This window comes from Paramormyrops kingsleyae, chromosome 23 (genome assembly GCF_048594095.1).
Source record: "Paramormyrops kingsleyae isolate MSU_618 chromosome 23, PKINGS_0.4, whole genome shotgun sequence".
Lineage (NCBI taxonomy): Eukaryota > Metazoa > Chordata > Actinopteri > Osteoglossiformes > Mormyridae > Paramormyrops > Paramormyrops kingsleyae.
In genome coordinates, this window is record NC_132819.1 from 8,611,196 (window position 1) to 8,624,998 (window position 13,803).

At 43.6% G+C, this 13,803-nt stretch overlaps 1 protein-coding gene across 6 annotated transcripts; it reads right to left on the reverse strand.

Annotated features, from left to right (window-relative positions):
- Positions 1 to 3,363: 3,363 nt before the first annotated feature.
- lypla2 (lysophospholipase 2) lies at positions 3,364 to 13,594 on the reverse strand. 6 transcript variants are annotated; one of them, XM_072705805.1, is made up of 11 exons: positions 13,454 to 13,497; positions 9,555 to 9,624; positions 9,280 to 9,372; positions 7,770 to 7,801; positions 7,446 to 7,511; positions 7,274 to 7,321; positions 6,876 to 6,946; positions 6,722 to 6,795; positions 6,031 to 6,132; positions 5,544 to 5,720; positions 3,364 to 4,416 (listed from the first exon to the last, which is right to left on the reverse strand). In XM_072705805.1, the coding sequence occupies exons 3-11, from the start codon at positions 9,355 to 9,357 to the stop codon at positions 4,366 to 4,368; spliced, it is 699 nt and encodes a 232-aa protein (XP_072561906.1). In that variant the 5' UTR covers positions 9,358 to 9,372; positions 9,555 to 9,624; positions 13,454 to 13,497; the 3' UTR covers positions 3,364 to 4,365. The 6 variants fall into 6 exon arrangements, with proteins under 6 accessions (XP_072561906.1, XP_072561905.1, XP_072561903.1 ...); XM_072705804.1 differs by having other exon boundaries at positions 13,355 to 13,472; XM_072705802.1 differs by lacking the exon at positions 9,555 to 9,624 and having other exon boundaries at positions 13,454 to 13,594.
- Positions 13,595 to 13,803: the final 209 nt, after the last annotated feature.

Genomic DNA, 13,803 nt, shown 5'->3' on the forward strand with positions numbered 1-13,803 from the left:
AGGACAAGTTGCACCATCAGGGATGGACACACAAAGATGGACTGAAGACCATTGTGAATCTCATAAAGATAAGGAGGAAAATTCAGCAGTTGGACCCTATCATGCGCACTATGTACAGTGGTGGAGTTTTGACTGACGTTGTGGAGGGATGACTAGTTCAGAGCAAATCCAACGTTCCTTGTTATACTGACAGACCTTTCTTTTGATGTTGCAGTGAAAATGCAGTACAATGTTGTAATTATCATGGCAATCCATAAAATATGTATCAGCTAGGTTGTAAAAATATATGCTCTGGTCTGGGGTTGGTCATGTAGGTACATGTGTTGTTAGACAGCATCAGGAGCAAAATATTACCCTGACTTAAGTTAAAGACATGATTGGTCGTTCTGAAACCCTTTAGTTTCACCACAGAACATTATGAAATACTGATTATGAGCTTGTTTTATTAGGTACACCTGCTCAAAATGCTGCAGCTTAAAACCTGAAGCTTGCAAAAAGGGTCGAAGTCCACTTACTGTTCAGCTAAACACTGGTGCCAGACATAGTGATACCTGCCCCTCAGAAAGAACCACCATCTTTCTCTATTCTACTGAGTCTAGAATTTACAAAGAATGGTGTGGAAAAAACAATGTCTCCCCTTGAAATTGTTCTGGTGGCAGAAGGGGGTGCTATCTGGTTCTAGTTAGGTGTACCTAATGAAATGGCCACTGCATATAGTTCAGTTAATTAATCATAATGTCTGGTGGAATGTAACAAATACTGTATTTGGAATGCTTGAGGGTCTTGAAGAAGTAGTTTGGGAGGTGATTGAAGTTAAGTATTTTTCTTCGCTATTTGCTAATCGTAGATTATGTTTGAGACAGGCACAGCAATTGACGTTTACATTCTTTATGACGCCTTTAATAATAATTCATCTGACGCGACGTAAGAATCCTAACAGTGTACAGTAACCGTACTTCGCAAACATATTATCTTTTTGGTGTGAGACGCGATGTTATTTGACTAGGGGGGCGAACCATAGACAAGAGACAAGGAAATTAAGTTTGGGACATTAGTTTTTTATTTCTATTTTGCACTTCTCTGTTTTTTGCACAGCAATTGCGCAACCCAAACGACAGTTGATGGTATTTGCACCAATTATGTTTTCAAAATGACAGATTATCAGTGTGTACCAATGTATTATTAAACACAAACTGTCGACCTTAAGTGTTTTGTAATATCATTCTGTGCTTGGCGATGAACTGCCACATTCTTTACACATTTTCATGACTGCCCGCTCAGCGCGTTTTTGTTAGTTGTTGTACCGTCGTTACTTACAATCGGTTGAATTTTCCCGCCTCACCAGTACGACTTCGTCTTTAATGGTGGAACACGTAATTACTTCTGTCGTTCACCTGGATTACTATCTGTTTGTATACCACAAAGCTGCCAGCTCTCACGCATCTGGCGTGACGCACACGCGTTCTATAACAAGCTTACGCAATAAGTATTACGGTAAATCTATATTATTCTATTATGAACCTAAAATTAACTACATAAAAAGCGTTGGGGCAGTTTGCAAACCCTACAGACTATTTACAAGGTAATGCAGCTGTTACATACCGGTGTTCTGTCGATATATGCTGCCTTGTCGAAAAATGCTACCGTAGTGCTGATAGCCCTAACCCTAACTCTTACCCTAACCGTAACCCCCCAAAACCACTAAAACCCTTACCTTAACCCTAACCCATAAAACCTAACCCTAATCCCAAGACGGTGGAACTGCACATGCGCAGAAAGGCTCAATAGCACGTCTCGCTAGGTAGTATTTTATGACAGAACACCGCCAGCTGACTAGAGTTGGCAACCCAGATACCGAACTATCTTAGCAAAGAATCTACGTGAAATGACAGCTAAAAAAGGCCGTTAAAAAAAAAAAAACTCGTTAACTGTATTTGAGTCGTTTTATTTCATATACAGGTGCCTTAACGGTTAAAAAAAAAAAACTCTGCTCCCATAACAGTAGGTTTACATCCCTAACATACTGTCAAGTAAATAAATCCACACTAACATGACAATACAAGCTGACAAGAGAAAATAAAACCCAAATAAAAACACAAAACTAGAATAAATTTCAACCAATGACAAAACAATTCAGGGTGAGAAGATACAGCCCAATGAGTGTACGGTTCAATCCAGCGCCATAAACAGGTGAATTGTATGACCAACTGCTCTGGCATCAGGTATGGGAAGGAAGACGAACTGGAAATGAGTCTGGCCACTCAAGAACATCAACAGAAATGAAGGGTAAAAGCGGGCATCACCTGCCTGTAGAGCATCACCACTTCCCTATATTGTATAATCCTGTCTCCCAAAAAGAGCCACGGGCAGAGGTAACACCACCCAGCACGACAGTGGGATAATTACGAAACCAGCTTTACTTAAGAAGGAAAAGACACATGAATGCAATAGCCAAGGAACAACAACACAGATCTGATTTCCTCCTGTGTCATCAAGCACAAATTGCAAATGGAAAAGAACCAATAATCATGTTAGGGCGCAAAAGAGAGAAACAAACAAGGGACCAATGAAATACCTGATTTTTTCCCACGCAGTGGTGGTTACATTCATATCCAATCCAAACTGTTTAACATTAGTGATTTTATTTAGAAAAGTTCTAGCCTGTCTTCATGTTAGGTACTTTTCTCAAAATGCAATCTGTACCTAGGTGTTTTAAGAAATCAGTTGAAATAGTGAGAAATGATTTAATGCAGAGTGACACTGCATCTTTGACCAGTCTGGGAGTGTCAATACATTGGGTCAGTTTGTTGTGCAAAGGATGGTTACATCTTTCCGTTCTATCTCCAGTTCAACCCAATGATCCTGATTACACAAACATACATGGCATTTGCAAGGGGAATGGAGCCAGCTGTCTTCTGAGCCAAATCTGCAATTCTGTACTGGTGGAGGTATTACCTGCATTTATTCATTGATTAAAAAATACAACCAAGTGTTTTGTTTAGTTGTTATTGAATATTTAAAAAAAAAACAAAAAAAAAAAACACATATTTGTTACAGGGCCAGCAAATTCAGGGACATTGGAAAAAAAATTACTGCCCTTCTGTTTTCTGATATTCAAATGTGTTAGAATTTATGCGTCTTGTAAGCTGACACAAAAAAAGTATTGTGCATAAGCCAGCAAGAAACTTCAGGTTTGTGTCCCCATTAGAAACAGTAAGGAATCACAAATCAAACGTTACAAAATTTTGAGAACCTGAAGTCGAATCTATATACAGTGCTTAAAAATCAACAAACACAAGATGTCTGATGTAGCACAATAAGGTCCAAATTGCATCCAGAGAAATGAACTTGGGCTAATATGCATTAATTCTTAGGTCTGTTTTATTCAAATTTGTTCAAACATATCAGATATGAGATCTGAATACAGACAAAAGCACCCGTTATACAACATGACCAACCTCCATAATAATCACAGGATGCAGCAGTGCATCATGGGAAACACCTGCAGGCGCACAAGTGAGATCAAACCAGACCGGACTGGGCGCGCAGTTCTTGGGAGAGAAATTAAGGGCTTCTGACTGCTCAAAAAACCCAAAGCGAGACCTAAGACAGGCGGGTAGGTGGCTTTGATGAGCTGGAAGTGACCTGTAAACTGACCCAGTTACTGACACACACAAAAACAGACACACACAGCAATGGAGTGAAAATGGGAGAAGCATAACAGGAAAGGGCGGGGGGGCAGAAAGGTCAAGATCGAGCAGGAGAGTTCCGGAAGAGTGTTTGTGCCAACTGGCAGCTGCCCTGTTAGCGATGAGGCCAGAGCATGCACGGTCGTTACGGTGTATGCACTTCAGTGTGTGTGGATGTCATGAGTCTGCAGACGGCAGGAACAGTGTTTACGCTGTCAACATGGTTATGAATGGATCTGAAAGGGTATGCAATTAAACTAAAAATATATGTGAGAAGTCTGTGTGCACAATGTGCATGTTCACAGTATGTTTATACCAGTACATCTGTATAGATGGGGTGTGTGTGTGGGTGTGGGTGGGGGGGGGATAGCAGGGTGCTCATGGCTGTTTCCTGTGAGGGAATGGCAAGTCGGAGGTGACATCACTGTATAGATGGGGTGTGTGTGTGTGTGTGTGGGTGGGGGGGGGGGGGGATAGCAGGGTGCTCATGGCTGTTTCCTGTGAGGGAATGGCAGGTCGGAGGTGACATCACTGTATAGATGGGGTGTGTGTGTGTGTGTGTGTGTGGGTGTGGGTGGGGGGGGGGGGGATAGCAGGGTGCTCATGGCTGTTTCCTGTGAGGGAATGGCAGGTCGGAGGTGACATCACTGTATAGGTTCACAGTGCATTAAGAAGGTCAAATCCGGGGCAGCTGCTTCTCGATGAAGGCCTTCACTGCAGACATCTCCTGCAAAACAGAGAGCAAGAAGAGTATTAGCGACTTCAACCATTTCCCAGAATTCACCTTTAAAGTGAAACAAACTGTGGTGCCATTTCAAGGTGCAGGAGTTTGCCCGGCAGGCAGGGTGCGTTCCTCTTTGACGTCTTCTGCCAAGTGGCACATCTGCCTCTAGGGGGCCTCAGTACATGTTGCCAACATTGACTGGAGAAGAAACTCCAGTGGCACAAGATAAATTGGGTTGTGGCACAAGAGAAATATAGGGAATACAAAAGGTCTGTTCATGTGCAGTGCGGGGTGGCGCGGAAGGGAAGGATGCAGGAGCACAGCAGACTGTGTCAGATGGCACATGGCTACAGGCCGCAGAGAAGAATCTTAAGAGATGCGCAAAAAAAAAAAAAAACATTCTTAATAGGGCTGCACGATATTACATTGTGATATGATCGTGATTATATGGTGTGTGTGAAATAATCACCAGGTAGTAAATCGGAATACATTCGACGTATCCTAATGTTTATGAAATTCGGTTAGCAGAGCATGCCACATGCTACTGTTTTGGAAAATCATGAAAGTGATAAGCACTGAAGCGGCGGTGAAGAAAGGGACAGCTCAGCAGCCATAACATCTTTTAAAAGAGGAGATACAGGGGATAAATAAGGTAAAAAGGATGCCGGTGGTGTGGCGATACTTCTTGCAGTTTAAAATCCGACATGTAGACATAAGGACATGACGAATTCATACAGATTATTAACTTTTGTCCATCACGATACACCTCTCATTAATATTTTAGGTGCACTACTAATCTGCTTACCAAATTGTGGGCCTAAGTAAATGTTCATATAGTACCAAAAAGCTACCGTCCGGTCAAACGTTTACGTCCGTCATCTGAAGCCCGTGCGATCATTGCGCATGTGCCACATAATCACAATGTGATACCGTGCAGGCCTCATTCGTAAGGGTATTTTTCACAAAACAAAACATTAAGTCAGTAAAGATGGGAAATATTAGAAGCCGCGGAGAGGGTTAGCTGCAGGCAGGTAAGGGCAAGTTACACACACTCAGAGACACCAACCTGAGGGGAGGAGCTGTGCGGAAGGCCAGGGAAGGGCAAGCTACACACACTCAGAGACACCAACCTGAGGGGAGGAGCTGTGCGGAAGGCCAGGGAAGGTGCGGAAGGTGACTTTCTGCTGTGAGACAATAGTCTTGAGCTTTTCTGCAGTCTGTGCTCCAAACACAATGGGAATCATGGGGTCCAACTCCCCATGGCACTGCAGGATGGGCGTCTCCCGGTTTGCACTGCCGCTCGCTGCCTGGGGGGGAGACAGTAAGGTTTAAGCACATATATTCACATTTTATTTGTTTAGCAGGCAGCAACAACTGACATAGCAGGGTGAGCCAGTCCCTGGAGTAACTAACAGTGAAATCACTCTGCAGACCCTGAGATCATACACTGCCCACATACAGAGGAGCAGATGGCAACTGACCACAAAAACATACCCTATTAATATATATTACACACATATATACACAAAAAATCTTTCAGATGTATATTTGAAAGTCAACAATGGAACCAGTGAAAAATACATTTCCTGATAAAACCCTGCCAAGCAGAACTCTAACCTGAGGGAAGGTCTTGTGTAGTGGTAGCCAGCAGCTGAGAGCGACCACACCAGCTAGCTGCTGCTGACAGGTAAGGGCTGTGTAGAGAGATAATGCGCCACCCTGGTGGCAAGGAGGCCAAAGTCGGGTTGATAGAGAGAGAGAGAGAGAGAAACGGAGACATCAATGCATACTATCACAAAAAACACTAGTGATGGCCAAAATGATGCTTTGTGAACCATTTACTGTATTATCTGACCCCCTTAGATGGTGCTCTTGGTTTGCTTTGAGCCCATTTTTGAACAAAAAGCGCCATCTAGTGGGGTCAGAAAATACTGCAAATGGTTCATGAAGTGTCCTTTTGGCCATCATTAGAAAGCATAGTGAACGTTCTCATAAATAAATAAATACAGAAACAAACATGACAATTTGCTCCCCACACAAGACTGACAGGAATGTAAAATAGAGATAAATGTGCTGAAATAATTATTAAATATCATTAGAGTGTTCCATACCCAAAAGAATATGAATTTGAATCACTTTGCATTAAATACTTCTCAACATTAGGACTTAGAATAACTCATTTCAGGAAAAAAAAATGCTTAAGCTATTAACATGATGTAAAATAGTTTAACCAATAGTACAGTTTATTATTTACTATTCTAATGTCTTAATGGCTGAGCTGAGGAGCTGCTCGCTACTGCGGGCCCACCTGAGAGAAGCCGCCCAGCACCACACGATTGGCAGGAATCCCGTTCTTAGTCTCGTGGTCTATGATGGCCTTGACTGCCAGCGAGAGAGATAAGTGTTAGCTATGGGGGAGCGCCTAGCGCACCACGTCCAGCTCATAGACAGGATCTGCTCACTGTTCTCTGCTGCTCGCTTGATGCCAGCCTCGTCCTCTGGAGAGTCAGGGCTGAGGCCCATCAGGTCAAACCTGTGGGGGGGGGGGGGGGGGGGGGGGGGGCGGGAGAAAAATATAACAATGCTGATTACACTGAAACACACACACACACTCCTCACTTTATCTCATTTTAAAGCAATTACATGATCCTTAACAATAGCTTCTTTTTTATTTAGGGTTAACCATCGTTGCCCTGCACATGTGCTCGTCTCACACAAAACAAGATGGCAAAACAAAAACACAAGTGCCAACATCAAATGAAACATTTAACCTAGCAGAATAATAACTAGATAATTGGGGGAAAAAAATGTATGAACGACAGAAAGAAGCAGACAGGCCTGCAGGTGCATGCACACTCACCAGGCAGGCATCGTCGTCTTCATGTTGATGGTGACAGGAATCAGGGGCCTATGAACAGAGAGAGAAGCGTTTAGTTCAGGGGACAGGGGACAGGACGGGGTCAGCATAGCAGGCGGGGCGTGGGGTGGGGGCAAAGACTGACACACGGAACTACAAAAATGATCAGACTTACGCATGAGGGCAGATGTACTTGATGTATGGCAGCCTGATCGACATCAAGGTCTCCGCCCAACCTTCCCTGACACAAGGAACAGAGGCAAAGTTAACAGCTGTGTAGAGGTTTTCCTACTGTTACAGAATTACATATTTAACTACAATTAAATAACCAGAAAGAATCAGAGTCATTTGTTTTATTGTATCTGCTTGCCTTGTTTTTTTTCCCTAGTTTGTTAGCTTGTCCTGACATTTGACTTTGTCTTTGCTAAAGCTACTGTAGCCAAAACCGTCAGTGTCAACTTGCGGGGGGGGGAGCTGGACAGATGGACCAAGGACTCACCCTGTGTCTCCAAGCCCATGGAGGAAGATCACCTGCAGACAGGACAGAAAGCTCAGTGTATCGGCTCAGACGGATCACAGAAAGGATGCGATTAGCTCTGCATACATCAAGGCCCTGACAATGGGTCAGCTTCTACCCTCAGAGTGAGGTACCAAAACCAAGGTTACATACTTTAAAAAAGATAAACTAAAAAAGATAAGCTAAATTTTAGGGATTGGCTAGGCTGGTTCTGGCTGGAGACGTATATCCTAGACTAATCGCCAACTGGTCAATCACCAAAACACTTTTAGTCGATTGTGACAACTTCCAGTCAAAATACACACAGGGAGACCCCCCCTCTGACCCCGGTGCAATTCCTTTGTAACCATAGCTCTCATTGTTAAAAAAAAAAAAGGTGGGACATTTATTTTAGCCACTTATTTAAAACATACAATATCACAAACTTATGTACAGCATAAAGATGGTTATGTATTTGCAGAAAACACCATCACAAAACAAAACTCTGCTCGCAAAATCTTGCTGCAAATACACTGTTGTAGATGTAAGCAAATACATCCCTGAATTTAGTTCTGCCCAATGTGGATTCTGAGCCTGTCACGTCGACCTATTTCTCAAGATTAATCCACAGACATTGACTATGTTCTGCCTGATCCACCTCCTGAATTCATTAGCTCCAAATGCAGGGCATTCTAGTTTCAGAAAGACAGCTCCTTTGACCAAAAGCTGATTTTAAACACAATGAAAATCTCACGTTAGACTTGTTAACACGATAATCCTCCCTCACATTCAGCTGGAAGTTCTTGCAGGGACTATAAAACATTCTAATGGTAACTTTCATTTCCAGTAAAATTTACCCAGTCATATCCATATGGTATTACTGCTAATTTCACTAAATTTGCAAAAGATACATCTAGCCAGTCATTTTGTCTATGATGTTACAATTCCTTGATTCTACGATTGGTTTCCTATTGACAATTATCTTAAGTCGAAAGGATTCACTAGGATACGCAGAAATCAGCAGTAATATTAGGGACTGCAGTGATTCTATCACAGGAATTTACACACTGCAATGCTGTTCACATTAAGTCCTGCTTAACCTAGAATAAAACTAGAACTGCAGTAACCAGTAATTCGGGCTTTGTTTAGTTGCCCCTAGACCAGTTTTTCCCAGCCTGGTCCTTAGAGACTTACGGCCGGTCCTCGGTTTTACTCCCTCCCCTCTCCCTGCCAGACAGTCCACAATTCTGCTTCCGCCCAGCTCCTGGGCAGGGAAGGAGCAAAAACGTGGACTGTCTGAAGGTCCTCGAGGACCGGACTGGAAAACGCTGCTCTAGATCCATTTATCAAGGTACGGAAAAACGACACCGGCTTTACGATGCAGCCGCTGGTAAGACACATAGTACTACGCAAATACCAGGGTATTTGCATTATGAAGGCCGAACTGCAGTCGCATTGCCTACACTGCAGCACGGTGGCAAAGTGCCACACAGACAGCCAGCTGGTCTCTTACCGCAGCGGTCTCCTTCTCCAACCCCGATACCGTCACGGCCTCAGCAAGCGGCGGCACAGACATGTTGTTGCCACACATACACTGTAGGGGGTGCTAAAAATTCAGAGGGGGGGGAAAAAAAAAAAACTTTAGAACAATAGGGTCACACCCTGCATGAGTTACTCCATTCCACGAACGTCATGAGGCATCAAAGCTGCTGATTTGCAGCCTTGCATATCTATTTACGCAACTGCCTAACTGAAGCACCCATGTTACTAATAACAGAGCCACTTTACCTGGTAGCTCTACCAGTTTATTCTGATCACCAGCAAACCAGTGTGAGTCCTTTAGCTGGCCGAAGCACTTCTGTACAGGTATAAAGAGAAAAGAGTACCATAGTACTATAACTAATAGATGAGGATGGAGTCTCCCTAGTTTACATTCCTCCTTCACCACATTTCTGTCAAAACAAGAAGCATAAAGTAGAAAAGAAAAGGTTGGGGCAGACAGAAAAAAGGAGGTAAAGTATGTCTTTGTAACGGAAGATTCAGAGCTCATATGCGTTTGTAACTTTCATACCACAAAATGCCTAAACAAGGCTTTTCATGCATGACAATTAAGCCAAAAGCTGCAGTTTAGCAATATTTATCAACGTTAAAGAAGAGAAGAATGTATTATGTAAATGACCCCTAACGAAGTTCAAGACCCAAGTTCAGAAGTAATTTCTTTGGCCGCGTAGTGCAGGAATTTAACAGAGTATATACAAACTCCTTGTAGTATCTAATATCCCTCTAAAATTAACATTTTTATAACACCAAGATCTTCATGCCAACTGGTCACATGTAGAGTGCTTACTTGTGTGAACTACATTACAAACCCTCTCTGAATGTGAACGATTCAGCAGGCAGAGACACCCTGCATGCTTCCACTGAACGCTGATTCTTTCCCAATTACAGTCATCGTCAATTTCCTTTAAATGTTTGGACTAAATGAACCTCAAGGTCAAACCAGTATTAAAATCATCATCTAGATGCTCGATTATGCTGCATTTTGGATAAAAGACTGACAAGTTCGAAACTGACTCCTTTATGCTTCATTGTAACCAAATTTTTTCCCCCGAACTGAAACGAACAATCATCCACAGGAGTCACCCATTCTGCTGACTTCCGCATCTGCCGCATACTTGCTGACAATGACGTGCATGCAGCTTTGAACAGAACTGCCTGCTAAATGAGTGAATTGTAACAGAATCCCACAAGGTTATATTTTAACTAACAAAACAAAGGCACAAGAGAAAAATAACCCATGATAAGCAAAAATGCAGGAAAATTGACATATATTAGAAAGTGTAGGACTATTAATCATTGAAATGGTGTTCCAATGACTGTTTCAGTGCGATTTAACTTTTAACACTGCGTTGTAGGACTGGACGATATATATATCGCACACATGCGCGATCACACTGCGTTTGCTGGCCCTGCTTGTTGACACAGCTAACAGCTACACCACCAACTTGACACACTCTGTTGGTAGATATAACAAGTTCTATTTGGCTACAGTTGATTTCAGGTAGGTTTATCTCCTTGTTTTATAAACACGGCAATGTTACTCACGGAAATGTTGCGAAGTGATATCATGCAGCCCCAACTACATCGCTAGATTTCCCATTTATGACATCCATAGGATTTAAAACGAAACAAGTTTTGAAGTGTGTGTCACCTGTACTACCCTGTATTCACCATGTTACTATGTAAAGGTACCTTACTGATGTGCCAATCAATATACCAGCGCTTCCAGGTAAGCAGGAACATAAGCCACTGAAGGATAAAATAGTATTTTTAAGACAGGATGAGAGGGGAACCATTGAAGAGGAATATTGGGGGGAGATATTATATACCAAAGCAAGTGGGTGATTTATTGATACTGAGTCACAGTGAGTAAATCCACCCTTAAAATGACACCTTTAAGAAACAGAGGTGTGTAAAAAGTGGGGGAGACAGATGGGGGGGGGGGGGGGGTTAGAAAGGGAGGGGGGACGAGCAAGCTCAGAAAAACACTGTTAGAGGCAGAACAGAGAACAGAGAGAGTGCATGCATCTCAATGACCCTGGGAGCAGCAGAGCCGAACATGCCGGAATATTCCACCCTGATTCGGTGCCGTTTTCCTTTCACTTGCCCTTTCATATTCAGCTCCTATTTCATCCAGCGGCTCCTTTCTAAACCAAGCGCTAATTGAAGCACATTATAAAATTTGCTGGACTGCATTCCAAAAAAAATACTTAAGCTTCACTCCTCTGCTTACATCCAAAGTGACTCAGGAAGCTAACCACTGAAATTGTACTCACATACGCTGCAGAAGGCGAGGCCAACGTGCGCTACTTATGGGAGGGCCAGCAGGGAATATTCTGGGAGTTTAATTTACAAAAAAAATCCTTAACCGCCTCACTACCTGCTGTGCCACAACACCTCACGCCGCTGGGGAACGAGACAGAATATGTAAGACGCTGGACAGATTCTAGCTGCTCTTTCCCTCCCCTGGCCCATGTAAACAACATGATGCATCTTCGACTTGCTAACTTCGGCTAAATTGCTTATTTTTCAAGCCGTGTGCCTGAAAATCACTGTACATATGCGCAACCATGACAAGTACCAGGCAAACAGCCCCCGCATCAGCGATGGACTCTTTCACAACCAAGCTCTCCGATCAGACAGATGCTCCTGCAATGCCAAGCAGCTGCAATTAATGCTGTAGTAATAATTAGAGAAATGCAATGGAGGAATCATGGGCCCTGCTCATGTAATCGACCAGAACATGTGGCTTAAACTGTAGGTCACAGTGAAGACAAGCCCCAGCTAACCAGATGAAACAAAGTGTAAAATGTATAAAACCTTCCAACTGCCTCAAACATGCAGGCACATGACGGTGCGGATGCAGGTTTCCTTTGACTCTAAACGACTATCGGCCTTGCATCCCATTTCTATCTCACGGGCCTCATTAAAGGTTATACCGTCATAAGCTCCTTGTAAATGGCTCTGGGAGACGGGTAATTGAATTCGGCGTCAGTGATGTTTAGTTATGCCGTTTTTATTGCTATCGGGGGGGGGGGGGGGGATCTCATGGTCGTCTCGCGGCATACAGAGATGCACTGTGTGCGCCTGATCCAGGCATCGAAATCACGAGCTTTCATCTGATTTCCATTAAACGTCAATTGCAGCGATGGCTGGGAGTAAAATCAAAGTGCTTAAAAATGTCATTCAAGAAATACGTTAGTCGCCACGACTACTACCACCTCCCTGCTAAAGCAGACTGACACGATCCATCACAGCTACGAAACTAAATCCATAGCTCGCCACATGGTACAGTTTCCCCTCTTCAGTACTTTTCCGCACTTTAAAGAACAAAGTGTTACAGTCGGCTAAAAACCGACATAAGGGGAAAGATGTAAACAGTTGAGAACAGCAAAGACATTGTGCTCGCATCAGTTTCCTAGAATTGTCAAGCCGCCTCTCGGTTCCTACGCCCACTCAGTATCGCGCAAACCGTATAATTAACAAAAGAGGCAATTGCATTACAGCTGGATGTTTTAAAGGAGCCCCAAGTTGGACAGCTTACAAAATTCGAGATGAACAGAAGCGCCATAAAGCATGCAACACACGGCGCACCTGATGTTATTTCGCACGCACGGTGACGCGCGGGGTGGACGGGACACAGACTGACCCTTGGATCTGACAGCGGCACGAAGGAACTGCACACTCTGAAATACAATATTAACCGTGCACTGGATTTAGAGGAAGAGGGGGAGGGGAGGAAGAAACAATGAGGATCGGAATGGATGAGGAGCTTCACTTCGTCATTTGGGTGGAAAAATTTAGCACAAGATAATGTCACGCGGATGAGTTACATTGAATCAAACGCGTATAGGGTATTACATCCCCTCAAAGAGCCCTTTCTAACACAGCAGAGCAGCACATTCCGACAATGAACCAGTAGCCATACAGCCGAATCTGTAATCTCGCTCATTAGTTATCCCAACCCAATCCGGTAAAAAGTCTGCTTCGAGCCTGTACTTCCTATTTCGCGCTTCCCCGATGCCCACCTGCCTATTTGCGAGAGCCGCTCCGAGTCAGCGTCAGTCTGATCGGCACGAAACTACAATGTATCACCGAGGCCCGCTAGCGCAGAACCGTGTACTCACCGCTCACTATCCCAGATCACAGCGGAACTTCCGCTACTGGTGCCGGAGAGGGGCGGCGCAGACCCGAGTGAGATCATCGCGCCCACACGCCCTCCGACCGCGGCTCCGGCACGGCGGCCATTGCGAACTATCACCAATAACAGTGCGATTAGGTGTATTTAACAAAACTATTCTTTTAGAAACAAGCCGGCAATCTCTACAACGTAACACCACACCACAAAACAACAAATCAGATGTTTTCGATTTTTATTCCCATGTCTTTTTAAATAAACATAAATACCAGGATGTTTTAAAGTTTTTATGAATGCAATTGACGTGCCGTTCTTAAAACAATATTTGAATATCCTAAA